This window comes from Oncorhynchus mykiss, chromosome 2 (genome assembly GCF_057628025.1).
Source record: "Oncorhynchus mykiss isolate SJ-2025 chromosome 2, ASM5762802v1, whole genome shotgun sequence".
Lineage (NCBI taxonomy): Eukaryota > Metazoa > Chordata > Actinopteri > Salmoniformes > Salmonidae > Oncorhynchus > Oncorhynchus mykiss.
This window is the reverse complement of record NC_143023.1, coordinates 47,101,870-47,118,652: the sequence shown is the minus strand read 5'-3', so window position 1 is coordinate 47,118,652 and position 16,783 is coordinate 47,101,870. Positions and strand designations below refer to the sequence as shown.

The 16,783-nt window shown below is 42.1% G+C and overlaps 1 protein-coding gene and 1 long non-coding RNA gene across 4 annotated transcripts in view; both read left to right on the top strand.

Moving 5' to 3' along the window:
• Positions 1-14,523, top strand: part of si:dkeyp-19e1.3 (uncharacterized) — a 106,767-nt gene extending 92,244 nt beyond the window's left edge. For 2 of the 3 annotated variants that reach the window (XM_021564121.3, XM_090201079.1), the window contains 6 exons: positions 5,132-5,252; positions 5,409-5,503; positions 5,657-5,722; positions 5,869-5,968; positions 8,478-8,630; positions 9,270-14,523. In XM_021564121.3, the coding sequence (XP_021419796.3) occupies positions 5,132-5,252; positions 5,409-5,503; positions 5,657-5,722; positions 5,869-5,968; positions 8,478-8,630; positions 9,270-10,933 (2,199 nt within the window). In that variant the 3' untranslated portion in view covers positions 10,934-14,523. The remainder of the gene's footprint in view (positions 1-5,131; positions 5,253-5,408; positions 5,504-5,656; positions 5,723-5,868; positions 5,969-8,477; positions 8,631-9,269) is intronic. The other variant, XR_016486897.1, reaches the window with a different exon arrangement.
• LOC149985120 (uncharacterized) overlaps positions 1-16,783 on the top strand; it is a 414,522-nt gene that overhangs the window by 138,847 nt on the left and 258,892 nt on the right. The gene's annotated exons all lie outside the window — the stretch shown is intronic.

Sequence of the window (16,783 nt, the reverse complement as noted above, 5' to 3'; positions counted from 1 at the left end):
GTAGTCTCTTATGGTCAATCTTCCAATGATATGCCTACAAATACGTCACAATGCTGCTAAGACCTTGGGCGAACGACAGAAAGTGTAGGCTCATTCGTTGCGCAATCACAGCCATATAAGGAGAGAATGGAAAACAGAGCTTCAGAAATTCTGCTAATTCCTGGGTGATGCATCATCTTGGTTTCGCCTGTAGAATGAGTTCTGGGGCACTTACAGACAAAATCTTTGCAGATTCTGAAACTTCAGAGTGTTTTCTTTCCAAAACTGTCAAGAATATGCATAGTCGAGCATCTTTTCGTGACAAAATATCGCGCTTAAAACGGGAACGTTTTTTATCCAAAAATGAAATAGCGCCCCTAGAGCTCTAAGAGGTTAAGTGGGAGAACTTGCACAATTGGTGGCTGACTAAATACTTTTTCCCCCCACTGTATATCTAAGGATAACTACACAAAATTAGGTGAATGCAGAAGCTTCTGAAGCTGAAGAAAATGTGTTAGCGTGTCAGAAGTGTCTGACTTTCTGGAAATGGCAGTTAAAGAAAACACTAAATGTAGACTATCAAATGCCTCTTTTAGACCCAATCACCATCTTTGTACATTGAATGTACAAAATATTAGCAACACCTGCTCTTTCCATGACGTACTATATACTGACCAGGTGAAATCTGATCCCTTATTGATGTATGTTAGCTACATGAAGCAAGAATGTTAGCTAGATGAAGTAGCTAAGAGAAAACATTCAACATGCTTATAGGGTCCCCTAGGAAACACTTATGAACACTTTAGTTCCTACCCTGTCACAATATTCCTCCCTGGCATTTTCATTTGTTGTCATGTCAAACAACACTGTATTCAAAGTGCCTACTATTATATTCTAACTATAGAATTAGAATAGTCATTCTATTTGCTCTAATACGCAAGTCAAATCGCAATTACAACATTTGGTTAAAAATAAGTCCTAGATTATTTGCCCATATCGTGCAGTCCTACGTGGCAGTGTGGAAATTATCTCAATTGAGCAGTGGTGTAAAGTATATATTTTTTGGGCATCTGTGCTTTACTTTATTTTTACTTCACTACATTCCTAAAGAAAATGCTGTACTTTTTACTCCATACATTTTTCCCTGACACCTAAAAGTAAATAGTCCAATTCCCGCACTTGTCAAGAGAACATCCCTGGTCGTCTACTGCCTCTGATCTGGAGGACTCACTAAACACGTGCTTTGTTTGTAAATTATGTCTGAGTGTTGGAGTGTGCCCCTGGCTATCCGTAAAAAAAAAATGGTGCCATCTGGTTTGCTTAATATAAGGAATATTAAATGATTTATACTTTTGATGCTTAAGTACATTTGATCAATTCCATTTACTTTTGATACTTAAGTATATTTAAAACCAAATACTTTCATCAGACTTTTACCTCAAGTAGTATTTTACTGGATGACTTTTACTTGAATAATTGACAATTGTGTACTTTTTCCATCACTGCATTTGAGTGCAGGAAATTAGGAAATTTGTATGGTTGAAGTTTAATTGAACAGTATTAAACAATCAGAATTGAAATCACTTAGAATGTGTGTGTTGCCACCCTAGGATCACTCACTACTCATAAAGGAAATGTTGTTCCAAACTGACAGATAAATTATATTGTAATCTAACAGTACCTGTTGTCATGCAAACAGTATCTCTTGAGCTTTTGACTGATTTACATGAGGCCTAATTAACATGTGCCTAAAATACTGATATCCAATAGGCTAATAAATAATCACATTTTTATTTTGATGATTTTCTTAACCAACTGTATATCATGTTATTTCAAGTTATCCCTTTGGAGCACATGCAAAACTGGGACAAAATTTATTACAATTGAATTTGAATGAACTGAATGATGAGGATGAAGAAGAGTGATTGAATTTAGAACAATAGTGTAAGAATTGCTCTTCCTGCACCCACAAAAAAAAGTAGTTGTAACTGGACTGTAGCTTATTACTTACTAAAACTGTTGTTTCTCTTATGAAAAACTTAGTGTAACAAAAATGTGAATCGTTTCAGGAAACTATGTGTATGTCGTGCGTCTACTTCACAGGAGCGCCATTTGAACGTAAACCTTTATTTTATCATGTTTGGCAGAAATGCCTTCTGGAATATGTGAACTTTCATGTTCCTTAATAACAAACATGTATGCCATCTGTAAATATGAATAAAGTTGTTCAATTATGAGCCTAGTTGGTTTAGCCATGGAAAAAGTCAGCAACCTTCCTGCTAGCCCTGATTGGCTGAGATAATGAGTGGACATGACATGCTGAGAGATGAGTTCGGATTGGTCTAGCACGGTTCTGTCTATAATATGAGCTGGTCAGTATGTGTAGGTAACGCAGCTCTTTTGAAAGATATTATGTCGTAGAACTGCATAAGTGTTGCTCTCTGCTTTCTGGAGGACCGAGGTTTGAAATCAATGGAATTAGACTATGATAGCTAAGAAGATGGAGTACATTTCGGCATTTGATTGCAAATATGAAAAGAAAACACACAAAGGTTGTTGTATAAAACACTTGTCTCCGGATTACATCTTCAAACTAAGGGCAACTGTGGCATCCGTGACAGAGAGGGAGAAGCTAGCTAGCTACATTTTCAGATATTACACGTTTCTAATTTTGTCAAAGTCGTTTTCATTTCAACCTAAAGTGTACTGTTAGCTAGCTAGCGTTACATGTATGATCTGTGTAGTAATATTATTTGTATCTCAGAGCCATTTGCATTACTAGTTATAGCCTAATGTTAGCTAGCTAATGTTGAAGCTGGTTAGTTAGCTACCTGTATATTCATGCAGGGTAGTAATAATATGAGTTGGGATTCATTGTTTAGCTGGCTAGCTACATGTCTAAACAAAAGACTCCACTATGCAAGTAACTATTTCAAAATAATGTTTGATGTCACTATGACAACTGTCAATAGACGTAGCTGGTATATTTGCTCTGGCTATCACCACCGATTTTAGAGCACTCTCGTCTGTGTGCCAGTGCGCAGATTCACTGACAAATTTACAAACTCTAAACACCCGTTGAATATGTCCAGTGTCAGTAAACGTTGGCAAAAAAATCAGAATAAAATGTTTGCCAGAAGCACAGTTGCACTCATCAACGTTCTGGATAACTTAAACAGCCTAACCAGCTATGGCGAGTAAATTGGTCAAAGTAAGCGGTTCTCTCATTTGTTTCTGGAAGTAGCTAGCCAACGTTAGCCAGTTAGTTTGGGTGCTTGACTACTGTTGTTAGGTCAGAACCCTCGGATGAACCCTAATGCTCGGCTGAGTTTAGGGACTTTAAATGTATTAATGTGTGTTTGCAGGGCATGTCACTTCACCAATCGCTTTGCATAGCCCACCACATGCGCTGTTTTCTAACCACATCTGGATGGATCCATAAAGAATTACTATGGGAATAAACGTCACTGAAGGACATATATTGGAATAGGCTAATACAATTGCAAAATACAAAAGTAGGCTAATACAATTGTAGGCTATTGTGTGTAGATGAGGGGAAAATATAATTTAATACATTTTAAAATAAGGCTGTAACGTAACAAAATGTGGGAAAAATCAAGGGTGTTTTTTTATGCAAAAATGACTCAACACCTGGATTCGGTCTTAGGTAGCAAAATTTGAAATTGTGTTTTTTACATTATTTAAAAGTAGAGGCTCAAAGCTACAAAATTGAATATCATACACTGCATTTGAGGAACAATGGGAAAGTAATTCTGCTTTGAAAGTTGATCAACTTGTAAACTCACTTTTGAGAAAATCGCCTGTGATTGTTTTGCTATCTAGTGAAGAGCTCTTCTTTGTCTACAACCATTCAGCCATGTTCACACTAAACTAAGCTTTAGCCCCACCATCTCGTTTTGCTATCGAAGCGCACACTTTCCGCTCTGGCCGATGATTTGTTTACCTCTGGATAACATGAAAACAGCCTAACCAGCTCTACAGGCAACAATTTCATTACGCTTTTTTGCAGACGTTTACTGACACCGGCCATATTCAACGGGTGTTGTACACACGTCATGTAATGTTATCTAACAAGTCAGCCAGCCAACATTAGCTAGTTAAACAATAAACAGTGTCAGCCAGCTAACGTTAGCTAGTTAAACCACAATGAACAGTGCCAAAAATGCCACAGTGTTGGGAGCTAACCAACAATGTTCAATGTTAGCTAGCTAACATTAGGCTCTAACTAGAACAGCAAACGGCTCTGGGAAACTAATAATAACATCAGCTAGGGAGCCAGCCAGCTATCGTTAGCTAGCTAGCTAACTGTACACTTTAGCTTGAAATGAAACCACTTTCTGTCAAAATTAGAAAAAGTGTAATATCTGAAAATGTAGCTAGCTATCTTACCTATATACATCATTGTGCATGGACGCGTCTCGTAGTCAGGAATGCTATGCCACGGTTTCCCTTAGTTTGAAGATGTAATCCAGAGACAGGTGTTTTCTCCATCTCTTTAGCTATCATACTCTAGTTCCACTGATTTCAGAACTTGATCCTCCAGAAAGTGGAGAGCCACACTTATGCAGCGACACAATAGATTTTTTTTTAAAGCCACGTTCGACAGGATTACCAACACAGACTGATGAGCTTCTATGGCCGACCAATCCAAACTCCTCTCTCGGCATGTCCAGCCCACTCATCTCAGCCAATCATGGCTAGTGGGAAGGTTGCTAACTTTTTCTGTGGCTTAACCAACACGACTCGTAATTTAACAATTTTATTCATATTTACAGGTGGCATACAAGTTTGTTATTAAGGCACATGGAATGTTCAAGAAGGCATTTCTGCCAAAATATGAATTTTAATTTTAAAAAATTAAGAAATAAAAAATTCCATTCAAACGGCTCTCCTGTGAAGTCGTGACTTGCGACATGCGCCTAGTTTCCTAAATCGAGTCACAAATGTCTTTACTGCCTGTGGTGCCGGCCTTAATTAACCAAATCTCTTTGTTAGCAAATACAACGCTGTCTCAAAAACAGCAAGGTGTCTATAGCAATGTAACTTTTTGACGTTCTATGACGCCTCCACTTTCCAAGATCTATCCACTTTCCAAGATCTATTTTTTAAAGTTCTATTGTCCTGTCCCCAGGAGGTGAGCTACTGCCAGGGGATGAGTCAGATCGCCGCCATCCTGCTCATGTACCTGAACGAGGAGGACGCCTTCTGGGCCTTGTCCCAGCTCCTCACAAACAACAACCACACCATGCATGGTGAGCAGGGGAGGAGAGGGAGAGCGAGGGATGTAGGAGGAGTTAGGTTGCTACTGAACTACTGTCATAGACCTTGTTTACATTTTTGTTTTACATTCTTGTCATGGCTCCTAACTATGCATCCTCTCTCTTTTTGTCCCTGTATGTGTGTGGTAGGATTCTTCATCCCTGGGTTCCCCAAGCTGCAGCGCTACCAGGCCCACCACGAGCAGATCCTGTCCAAGCTCCTCCCCAAGCTAAAGAAACACCTGGTGAGAAACGCATTTCCCTAGCGTTTGTCACTAAATTCAACTCTTTTCAGAAAGGCAGTACTTAATCTGTGTTAGATATTCTTTTTTTCTGGAAAGCCAGGGCTGTAAGTATACTAAAATAATTACTCTGTTTCACTCTTCTATTGACTGTAGGACAGAGAGCAGATGTCCAACGGAATATACACCACTAAATGGTTCCTGCAGTGCTTCATAGATAGGGTGAGTCATAAATTTGAACCCCCCCTATTGTAGATTTAGCCACCTGATGTCCAATGACCCAAAATACTATATCCAAACATCTTTTAATGTTTATTTACAAGAGTTTCAAAATGTCTCCTCTGACCTGACGTGTGTCTCTGCGACAGACCCCGTTCACCCTGACCCTGCGCTTGTGGGACATCTACATCCTAGAGGGAGAGAGGATACTCACAGCCATGGCCTACACCACCCTCAAAATACACAAGAGTGAGTATAACATCATCAGAGAAGGATAGAATCAACACACTGGAGGTCAAATTAAATTGTGTCATGTGTTGAGGTGTTCATACTACAGTGCCTTCAGAAAGTTTTCATACCCCTTGACTTACAGTGCATTCAAAATGTTCAGACCCCTTCATTTTGTTATGTACAGCCTTTTTCTGAAATTGATTAAATTGTTTTTTCCCCTCGTCAATCGACACACAATACCCCATTATGACAAAGCAAAAACAGGTTTTTAGAAATGTTTGCAAGAATATCATATTAACATAAGTATTCAGACCCTTAACTCAGTACTTTGTTGAAGCACTTTTGGAAGCGATTACAGCCTGAAGTCTTGAGTATGACGCTACAAGCTTGGCACATCTGTATTTGGGGAGTTTCAAGAATGCTGAGTTGCATCCAAAGAACACCATACCTACTGTGAAGCATGGAGGTGGAAACATCATGCTTTGTGGCTGTTTGTCTGCAAAGGGACCAGGACGACTGATCCGTGTAAAGGAAAGAATGAATGGGGCCATGTATCGTGAGATTTTGAGTGAAAACCTCCTTCCATCAGCAAGGGCATTGAAGATGAAACGTGGCTGGGTCTTTCAGCATGACAATGATCCCAAACACACCGCCCGGGCAACGAAGGAGTGGCTTCGTAAGAAGCATTTCAAGGTCCTGGAGTGGCCTAGCCAGTCTCCAGATCTCAACCCCATAGAAAATCTTTTGAGGGAGTTGAAAGTCTGTGTTGCCCAGCAACAGCCCCAAAACATCACTGCTCTAGAGGAGATCTGCATGGAGGAATGGGCCAAAATACCAGCAACAGTGTGTGAAAACCTTGTGAAGACTTACAGAAAACTTTTGACCTCTGTCATTGTCAACACAGGGTATATAACAAAGTATTGAGATAAACTTTTGTTATTGACCAAATACTTATTTTCCACCATAATCTGCAAATAAATTAATGAATAATCCTACAATGTGATTTTCTGGATTTTTCTTATAATTTTGTCTGTCATAGTTGAAGTGTACCTATGATGAAAATTGCAGGCCTCATCTTTTTAAGTGGGAGAACTTGCACAATTGGTGGCTGACAATACTTTTTTGCCCCACTGTATGTCTCGTGTCTGAGCCGTTGAATTGCGACTCCATTTTGTGTCTGTACTCACGTTTTGCCTGTTTGATTACCTTACCTATGCAGTTTTATATTCAACCATATTCCCAGTCACCTTGCCATGGTTAAATGCGGTGGTTCACGCTTTCAGTTTTGCGCGGAAGCTGCCATCTGTCCACGGTTTGGGTAGGTTTTAATAGTCACATTGGGAACAACATTCGCTATACACTTCCTGATGAACTCAGTCACCGTGTCAGTGTATACATCAATGTTATTCTGAGGCTACCCAGGAATTTATCCCAGTCCATGTGATCAAAACAATCTTGAAGCATGGTTTCGTTTGGTCAGTCCAGCTTTGAATAAACCTTCGCACGGATACTTCCTGTTTTTGTTTCTGCCTATAGGAAGGGATGAGCAAAATGGAGTCATGATCTGATTTGCCGAAGGGAGGGCGGGGTAAGGCCTTGTAGGCATCCCGGAAGTTGGAGTAGCAGTAGTCGAGTGATTTAGCAGTGCGAGGACTACAGTCAGTGTGTTAGAGCTTCGGTAGCGTTTTCCTCAAATTTGCTTTGTTAAAATCCCCAGCTACAATAAATGCTGCCTCAGAATATATGGTTTCCAGTTTGCACAAAGTCCAGTGTAGTTCCTTGAGGGCCGTTGTGGTATCGGCTGGAGGGGGAATATGCACGGCTGTGACTATAACCGAAGAGAATTCTCTTGGGAGGTAATATGGTCGGCATTTGAGGTATTCTAGGTCAGGTGAACAAAAGGACTTGAGTTTCTGTACGTTGTTACAATCACACGATGAGAAGTTCATCATGAAGCATACACCCCCACCTTCTTCCTCGGAGAGTTCTTTATTCCTGTCTGTGCGATATCCTGAGAACCCAGCTGGCTGTGTGGACACGGACAGTATATCCCGACAGTATATTGCCTCACAGTTGGTTGGCTGCTTCGCTTACATAATGCAGATGGTCACTGGTTACTGTGGAGAAGAGGAATGCCGTCTTTTCATTAGATGCAGTGTGATTGTTGAGTAATTCAGCTGATTGGCGGATTGGTTTCATCACACGTCACTTGATGTTTGCTGTTGTTTGATTTATTTATGATTGGCTACTATTTTATTATTTAACCTGTAAGGGGATTGATTAGCTAGTTGAATGTTTCAGATCAAATACTGAAATACTTCCGGGCAAGCAGAAGAGGTGTATCAGTGACAACAAAGTTGTACTCTTTCAGTGGTTTTCTATCAGAAAAGATCATATCAACGTGGCAGTGTCACACTGTCAACGTAGCTGCCATTGTTATCTGAGTCAGAATGTCGATTGATTTGGTCTGCATATTAATTAGTAAAAAACAATCCTAATTTGCGCTCTCCTGTGTCTGTTTAATCAGAGCGCTTGCTGAAGCTTCCTCTGGAGGACCTGAGGGAGTTCCTCCAGGAGCACCTGTCCAGCTCATTCTTCCTACCCGACGACGTGGTGGTGGAGCAGCTGCAGGCGTCCATGGCCGAGCTCCGTAAGATGAAGCTGGACCTCCCACCGTCAGGTGGGGCTTTCTGCCTAGTCTATCAGTCCCCAGACAGACAGGCAGTCGGTTGGTCAATCAGTCAGTTAATCTGTCAGTCAGTCAATTGCCTAAAGCTAACTTTCACACTGGGATAGTGGCCCTTTTCAAATACTTCAGAAATGCATCCCCTCTTTGTCATTTCCCTGGGATAAGCACATATCTATAAGTGATTGGATAGATGAGAACAAGGTTACCACCCTTTATACTTTCACCAATCCAACATATTCAAGGATGCATTTCTTAGTTGCACTATGCAGAAATCGCATCGCCATGTCCTGGTTGCTATCAGTTTTATAAAATAAGCTAGTAAAGTGTGTAGAGAGTCATAGTACCATCAAAACCACTGTGAAATACATTTTCCATATCCAAAAATATTGTTGTTTCTGCTGTTTGAAGCTGGTGTACAGAACCGAAAGTAAAAGACAAAAGCTAAGAATGGGTTACCTTGAAATAGCGCACACAGAACAGATCAGGTCACCCAAAAAGTTACGTATTGCCACTAAGTATTTGAACATGGTCAGTGTTTAAAACATAAAAAGCCAAGTGAACTACAACCATGTGTTAATATTATAATAGTTATTCTGTTTTTAATTGCTATGTTATCTTCCCCTACTGTAGCCAAGTCAGAGGAGCTGCCTAAGAAGCACCTCGGTGAGGAGCGGCCTGTTCTCCTGATGCCCTTCCAGCGTGATCTAGCCCTCCCTCTGGACCAGCCCAAGACCAGTCTCCAGCCCCCGCTCCAGCTCCAGCCCCACATAGAGGCCCACAGGCCGGACACCATCACCCTTGACCGCTCCTTCTGTCCCGGAGACACCCAGGACATTAGCAGCATCCCTGGGGCCCACGACCCCCTGCGCCCCATGCCCTCTCAGGAACCGGTGGTAGTCCACAATCAGGCTCTGATGCCAGAAGGGCCTAAAATGTGTCCAGTCACCCCACCCAAGCCTCCGCCGAAGCCACATAAGGTTGGTTCCACTCCAGGGGTGCGGGGTGTCAGGGATAGGGTGGAGGAGTGTCCGAGTGACCATGTCTCAGAGGTGGAGAAAGGAGGAGAAAGGAGTCTGTCTGAGGTTAGGGGTGGTAGAGTGGGGATGGAGGCCCGATCTGCAGGTCCAGAGACCCAGGAAGAGCCCGGTTACTGGCCTCCGCCCTACGAGCCCCCTGTTGGGGATGTTTCCATCACACAGTCTGGATCAGGGTCTAAGACACTGGAGTTCCCAGATCTACCCCCTCCACCCTTTTACTCTATGGAAGAGAGCGCCCACACACCCCTGGGCCCCGAACCTCTATGCTTGCGAGACGGGACCAAGGTAGGGCTGAAGTCGGACTCTGCGCCCCCCTGCTCGGCTCTTTCACTAGGGGTAGAACCCCTACCGAAGCCTAAGAGTCCGCGTCCACCTCCACCCACGTCCCTGGACCTCATCCTGGAGGAATCCCCGTCCTCGCGGCCCTCTTTTTCCCTCGCCTTTGCCAAGCCGTCCCCCCGAATCACCTTCAAGCCCACTATGTTCCCCGTGTCACTCTGCGTGCCCCAGACGGCAGGGGACCGCCGGCCCTCAAACACCTCCCAGTACGACAACCTCTCGGAGGCTGACGGCGAGGACTGCTTCATGGACCGGCTGCTGGAGGTGGCCACTGCCCTGCCGCAGAGCCCCTTGCCAGGCACCAGCCCTCAGGAAACACTGGGGATGTTCGGCCTACCACCACCGCCGCGCATACCTGAGCTAGATGATGACCCCTCATCCTCCTCTCTTTTCCATCCCCTACCGCCGCCTCCTCCGGTGTTCTTCCTTTCCCTGCCCGACACCTCCTCTCCCACCCTTCTCTCTGCCTCTCCCTCCCCCTCTCCTCTTCCTACCACCTTCTCAGCCCTTCCCTCTCTTCCACAGGAGCCGGACTATGAAGGACAGGAGGAGAGCTGGGTGGTAGATTCCATCGTCATCCCTCCGCCGCCGCCCTGCTTCGCCGATAGACTGGCTCCTTTCCAGTGTAGCCCTCCTCCTAACCACCACACTGGGCTCCACAGCCTAACGGACACACACAGAGCCACCACTGCCAACCAGAGCCAAAGCTCAAACCAGAACCAGGTCTCCTCCCAGTTACAAAAACTGCCCACGGCCCACAGGCCCCTCCCTGCCCTGCCTGCCTTCACGGCCCAGATGCTGCTTCCAGGGCCCTCATCTGGACAGTCGGCAGGAGAGGTCACCTCAGTGCGATCCAACCCAGACTTTTATAGAATGCATGCTGGAAGCCACCAGCTGTCCAAATCGGTCACCTTTTAGGGTTTCTATAGTTTGAAAGCGTTTGAAAGGTAAAGAATTTGAGACACGTGGCTGTGTGGGAACGAGACAATGGACTGAAGAGACTGCTGCAATTACCTACTGTGCTCATCTAACATACAAAGCCATTTTGTAGGAGGGAGAGGGAAAAGCCCTTAGTGTGGTCAGTTGCTGTTTTTGGAGGGAGCAAATCACTTTTTCATAGTTATGTATAGATATTTTGTGGTATTTGCACCTTTTTATTAAGGGCAACAAGTAGTTTTCTAAATGTTCACCTAAATTTGAAACCGTAGTCTTGCCTCACATTTTGGAGGTAGTTTTAAGGTGTGTGTGCATGCATGTGTCTGGCAATATGACCAGTTGGTATTTTCATCATGTAGGAATCTGTTTATTTCGGTTCCTTTTTCCTGTAACAGCAGTGTCTTAAGCATTGAGCAGTTTAACATCCAATGAAAACAGGAATTTCTGTTCAAGAACTTATCTCAAAGGGCTTTCCAAGTTGGCATACAGTCATTGTGAAGCACCAAAGGCCTATATCCCATACCAGTACTTAATTTATTTGAGCAGGCTCACAGAACTCAATAAAATATAGTTAGACCATATGGTTATTGAACTTATTTGAATTTGCTTATACACTGCTTAAAAACATTATTTGTAAACTATTTAAATAACATTTATACAGCCTGTTATTCATGATTTTGTAATGATGAATAGTTACATACTGAACGTGGGGAAATTACATATGATGATTTACACGCCATTTGTTCATGGTTACCAAACTATTTAAAGATTTTGTATAAGCAAAATGTTTAAGCAGACCTTCAAATTAGGTGCTCTCACTATTTAACTCTCTCGTTGATAGAGCCATGGTGCAATAGTCACTACTGTATATACTGACGCATGTTTCATTGAGCATCAAGGACTTATAGTCGAGTCCTTTTTCTTTTATGTTAGAAGCAGTACTGTGTTGGTTTGGATTTTGCTGGTTTTCTTTGTTTCATCTTGTGGATATCGTTTGCATTTTCAAAGGCATTTTATTGTGTTACTATTATTCCAGTTTATTTTGATACCTTTCTGTGACTTCACAGCAATAACGTACTGTACATATTTTATGGAGAAGGGTTATGCACAGTACCAGTCAAAAGTTAGGATGCACCTACTCATTCAAGGGGTTTTCTTTATTTTTACTATTTTCTACATTGTAGAATAATAGTGAAGACATCAAATCTATGAAATAACACATGGTTTCATTTAGTAACCAAAAAAAAGTGTTAAACAAATCATTTTAGATTCTTCAGAGTAGCCACCCTTTGCCTTGATGACAGCTTTGCATTCTCTTTGCATATTTCCGACCTTCATGGGAAATGCTTTTCCAACATTCTTGAAGGATTTCCCACATATGCTTAGCACTAGTTGGCTGCTTTTCCTTCACTCTGCGGTCCAACTCATCCCAACCCATCTCAATTGGGTTGAGGTCGGGTGATTGTGGAGGCCAGGTCATCCGATGCAGCACTCATCACTCTCCTTCTTGGTCAAATAGCCCTTAGGTGTAGGTGTGTTTTGGGTCATTGTCCTGTTGAAAATCAAATGATAGTCCCACTAAGCGCAAACCAGATGGGATGGCATATTGCTGCAGAATGCTGTGGTAGCCATGCTGGTTAAGAGTGCCTTGAATTCTAAATAAATCAGTGTCACCATCACACCACCACCTTCATATTTCAAGGCGGGAACCACACATGCAGTCCAAAAAAATCTCAAATTTGGACTCATCAGACCAAAGGACAGATTTCCACCGGTCTAATGTCCATTGCTCGTGTTTCTTGGCCCAAGCAAGTCTCTTCTTCTTATTGGTGTTCTTTAGTAGTGTTTCCTGTGCAGCAATTCAACCATGAAGCCCTGATTCACACAGTCTCCAAGAAACAGACACATCTCAACATAAACTGTTCAGAGAACTCTGAAGCATTTATTTGGGCTGCAATTTCTGAGGCTGGTAACTCTAATGAACTTATCCTCTGCAGCAGAGGTAACTCTGGGTCTTCCTTTCCTGTGGCGGAAAGGAAGACCGAGTTACCAAAAACCCAGAGCCCCAAAACCCTTGAATGAGTAGGTGTGTCCAAACTTTTGACTGGTACTATATGTACAAAGAAGACAGAAGTGTTGTGGGTGAAGCAGAGCCATGTTCAGTAGGCAAACGGTTCAGAAAGTTGCAGATAGGAATGTCTTGAATACAGCTGACGTGATTAGTTATTCTACATGTCAGAGGCATATTTGCTCTACATAACAAATTGCTACCTGAACATTGTGTAATGTTGTATCCTGCTGAATGTGCAACATGTTTACTTCATAAACAAACCATTTAACACAAAAACAAATGGGAACACAAGATGGTGTTATTAGGGAATCCAATAATTCTTTAGCCTACCCAATACCATTTATGAAAGACTGGTTTCACCTATTGGAGAAATAGAAACCTTAAAGGCCCAGAGCAGTCAACTTGATTGACCTATGTTCTTTATATACATTTCCACACTATGAGGTTGGAATAATAATGTGAAATTGTGAAAATTAAATTTAAAAAATGCCCTTTTAGTGTATGTGCTGATTGAAAAGGCCGCCTCAAATTTCAGCCTGTTTTTGGTGGAATGGAGTTTTAGCCAAACCTTTCTGCCAAAAACAGATAGTTTTCCCCTCCCTAAATCAGATCACTCCCACACAGTCCTAACAAAATTGCACTTTGCTAAGAAGCTATTTTTGTTTATTTTATACCATTTTAATTTTTGAAAAACTATCTCAGTAAGTTACTTAATTGTTACCCAGAAATATGATATTGAGATTTAAAGAATCCCTGCATTGGACCTTTAACAGTGTTGACATGCATTTGTTGTGGGACCCTATCAACAATGGAACAAAAATATTGTCTGGAGGGTGTTTCGACAATGTTTAAACCCAAGAGAAAGGGTGCAAGTGCGTGCTTCAGGAGAAGTGTCGAGAATCAGGACACAACCGTAGTTGAAGAGCCACAGCCCGTCTAGAAGTGAGGTCAGTGTTGATTGGTTGACAAAAGAAACCAGCATTCAGAAGAGAGGTATTCTTGGAGGAATGGAAGTTTGAGCCATAACATGACATGGAAATATGGGATCCGTCCCAAATGGCACCCTATTCTTTGTATAGTTTACTACTTTTGACAAAATTATGTAGGGAATTAGGATGCCATGTGGGACGCAGTCCTAGTCTACCTTTTATCTGTTGTTTACTGATTTTATTAAATTATATGAGTGTTGTGGACATCTGTTTGAAGTTTTTGTGCTCGCACTTCTACTTTTATTTTCTCCAGTCTGTTTGGAGTGTGTTTTGTCCTTGGTTACTGTGCATTCTTTTGAAAGGCTCCGGCCTGTACAATGTTCTGAAAAGAGCTACGTCATTTGGCTTGTTCACAGGGGTTGGTTTGAACTAACACAGATCTTTTTCATCATAAGGATCTGTTGGTGTCCAGTTTCGAAGTATAGCTTATCAATATCTTAATCTGGGCAGTGCCTTGACCAACCTCGTGAACAAGAACGTACTTTGACAAATGTTGTATAAAAAAAGAAAAATGTTTGCGTTTTCTTTCTTTCCTCCCACAGAACAGACCAGTTATAGTAAAATCGGAGTATGGTATATATTTTATCCACAATTAACCCTTTAACCCTATTCTCTACCGGCTGGTAGAGGATATTTTGACAGTGAATTTAGAACTGGGTATGGAAAAAAAATCTCAACTTCAACTTGATTGGTCAACTCTCCTAGCCCTCCCGCATCAATTTGTATCCTTTTGAGTTCTTGCAGTTCAGTGTTTGCCACTGAGGGCTGTAAGAAAATGCATGATCTAGTACCAAAGATATTGGATAAAGACAGGAATTTGGTGAGGGATGAATATTGCACCATTTTTGTTAGACCTTGAAGAATAGAAATATGTAAATAAATTGTAAAAAAAAAAAAAAAAAAAATTAAAAACTTGTAAAAAGAAAATGTAAGAATTGCACTCAGCCAGGCAGTTGATACAGTGCATTCGGAAAGTTTTCAGACTCCTTGACTTTTTCCACTTTTTGTTATGTTACGGCCTTATTCTAAAATTGATTAAATTGTTTTTTTCCCCCTCATCAATCTACACACAATACCCCATAATGACAAAGCAAAAACAGGTTTTAAATTTTTGCAAATGTTTTAAAAAATAAAACGCATTTACAAAAGTGTTCAAACCTCTGGCAGCAATTACTGCTCAATTCTTCTTTGGTATGACGCTACAAGCTAGTCAAACCTGTATTTGGGGAGTTTCTCCCATTCTTCTCTGCAGATCCTCTCAAGGTCTGTCAGGTTGGATGGAGAGTATCACTGCACAGCTATTTTCAGGTCTCTCCAGAGATGTTCGAGCAGGTTCAAGTCCTCTGGCTGGGTCACTCAAGGACATTCAGAAACTTGTCCCGAAGCCACCCCTGCATTGTCTTGGCTGTGTGCTTAGGGTCATTGTCCTGTTGGAAGGTGAACCTTCGCCCCAGGCTGAGGTCCTGAGCACTCTGGAGCAGGTTTTCATCAAAGATCTCTCTGTACTTTGCTCCGTTCATCTTTCCCTCGATCCTGACTGGTCTCCCAGTCCCTGCCGCTGAAAAACATCCCCCCCCACAGCATGATGTTGCTACAACCATGCTTCACCGTAGGGATGGTGCCAGGTTTCCTCTAAACGTGACACTTTGCATTCAGGCCAAAGAGTTCAATCTTGGTTTCATCAGACCAGAGAATCTTGTTTCTCATGGTCTGAGAGTCTTCAGGTGCCTTTTGGAAAACTCCAAGCGGGCTTTCATGTGCCTTTTACTGAGGAGTGGCTTCCATCTGGCCACTCTACCAGGCCTGATTGGTGGAGTGCTGCAGGAATGGTTTTCCTTCTGGAAGGTTTTCCCATATCCACAGAGGAACTGGAGTTCTGTCAGAGTGACCATCGGGTTGTCAGAGTGACTATCGAGGCCCTTCTCCCCCGATGCTCAGACTCTAGGAAGAGTCTTGGTGGTTCCAAACTTCTTCCATTTAAGAATGATGGAGGTATGATAGAAAAATGACAAGATTGTTGTAATACTGTTTATGCATCGAATAGCTTTGATGAGTACTCTCATCTGTGTCTGTGGGACTGAGTTGGGCCTCTGAGGCTTGGCGCTGGCAATTGATTTATGATGGCTTGGTGATAGAACCTAAAGCCTGCATTCTGTTGAATGACTAGTATCTGTGTGTTAAGGGGTTCGAAACTGGCAAGATAACCTTGTAAAACAAGCAGTAAATGACCTAGAGACCGAAACCTGGCGCAATGTAAATCTTGCTGTATGTTGCTTGATAGCGTAATGTACCTTTGTATAATTCTATTCATCTGTTTGTCATGAACATTCAAGAGGATGTACTTTGTTGTAAAGTGCTGTGGTTCAAATCTGCTCGTTGAGCTCTCGGCATCATACTTCAGAGTGTGGGATCGACCAGCTTCACTATTGCAATAATTAATCGATATTAAAGAATGATTGTTTGAAGAAATAAGTCTCTCTCACTTAGTTATAATTTCCACCACAATACTTGGTGACGAGGAGGGAATAATAATCATAATTTTGCTGATTGTTCCCGGGGAAATCCAGGTTAACCGTACACAGGAGTTGCATTAGATGCAGCTGGGGAAGCCATACTCCACTAGACGTAGCAGATCGGATCCCCGCCTGGCTGGGAGCGTCAGCAGAATGGATAACTTTGAACAGAGACAGATAAATAGGGTGACACTGACATTTCTTGGAAACCAATTCATTTTTTGGTTGAGAAAATGGAGTTCCGAGGGATCTGCAATCA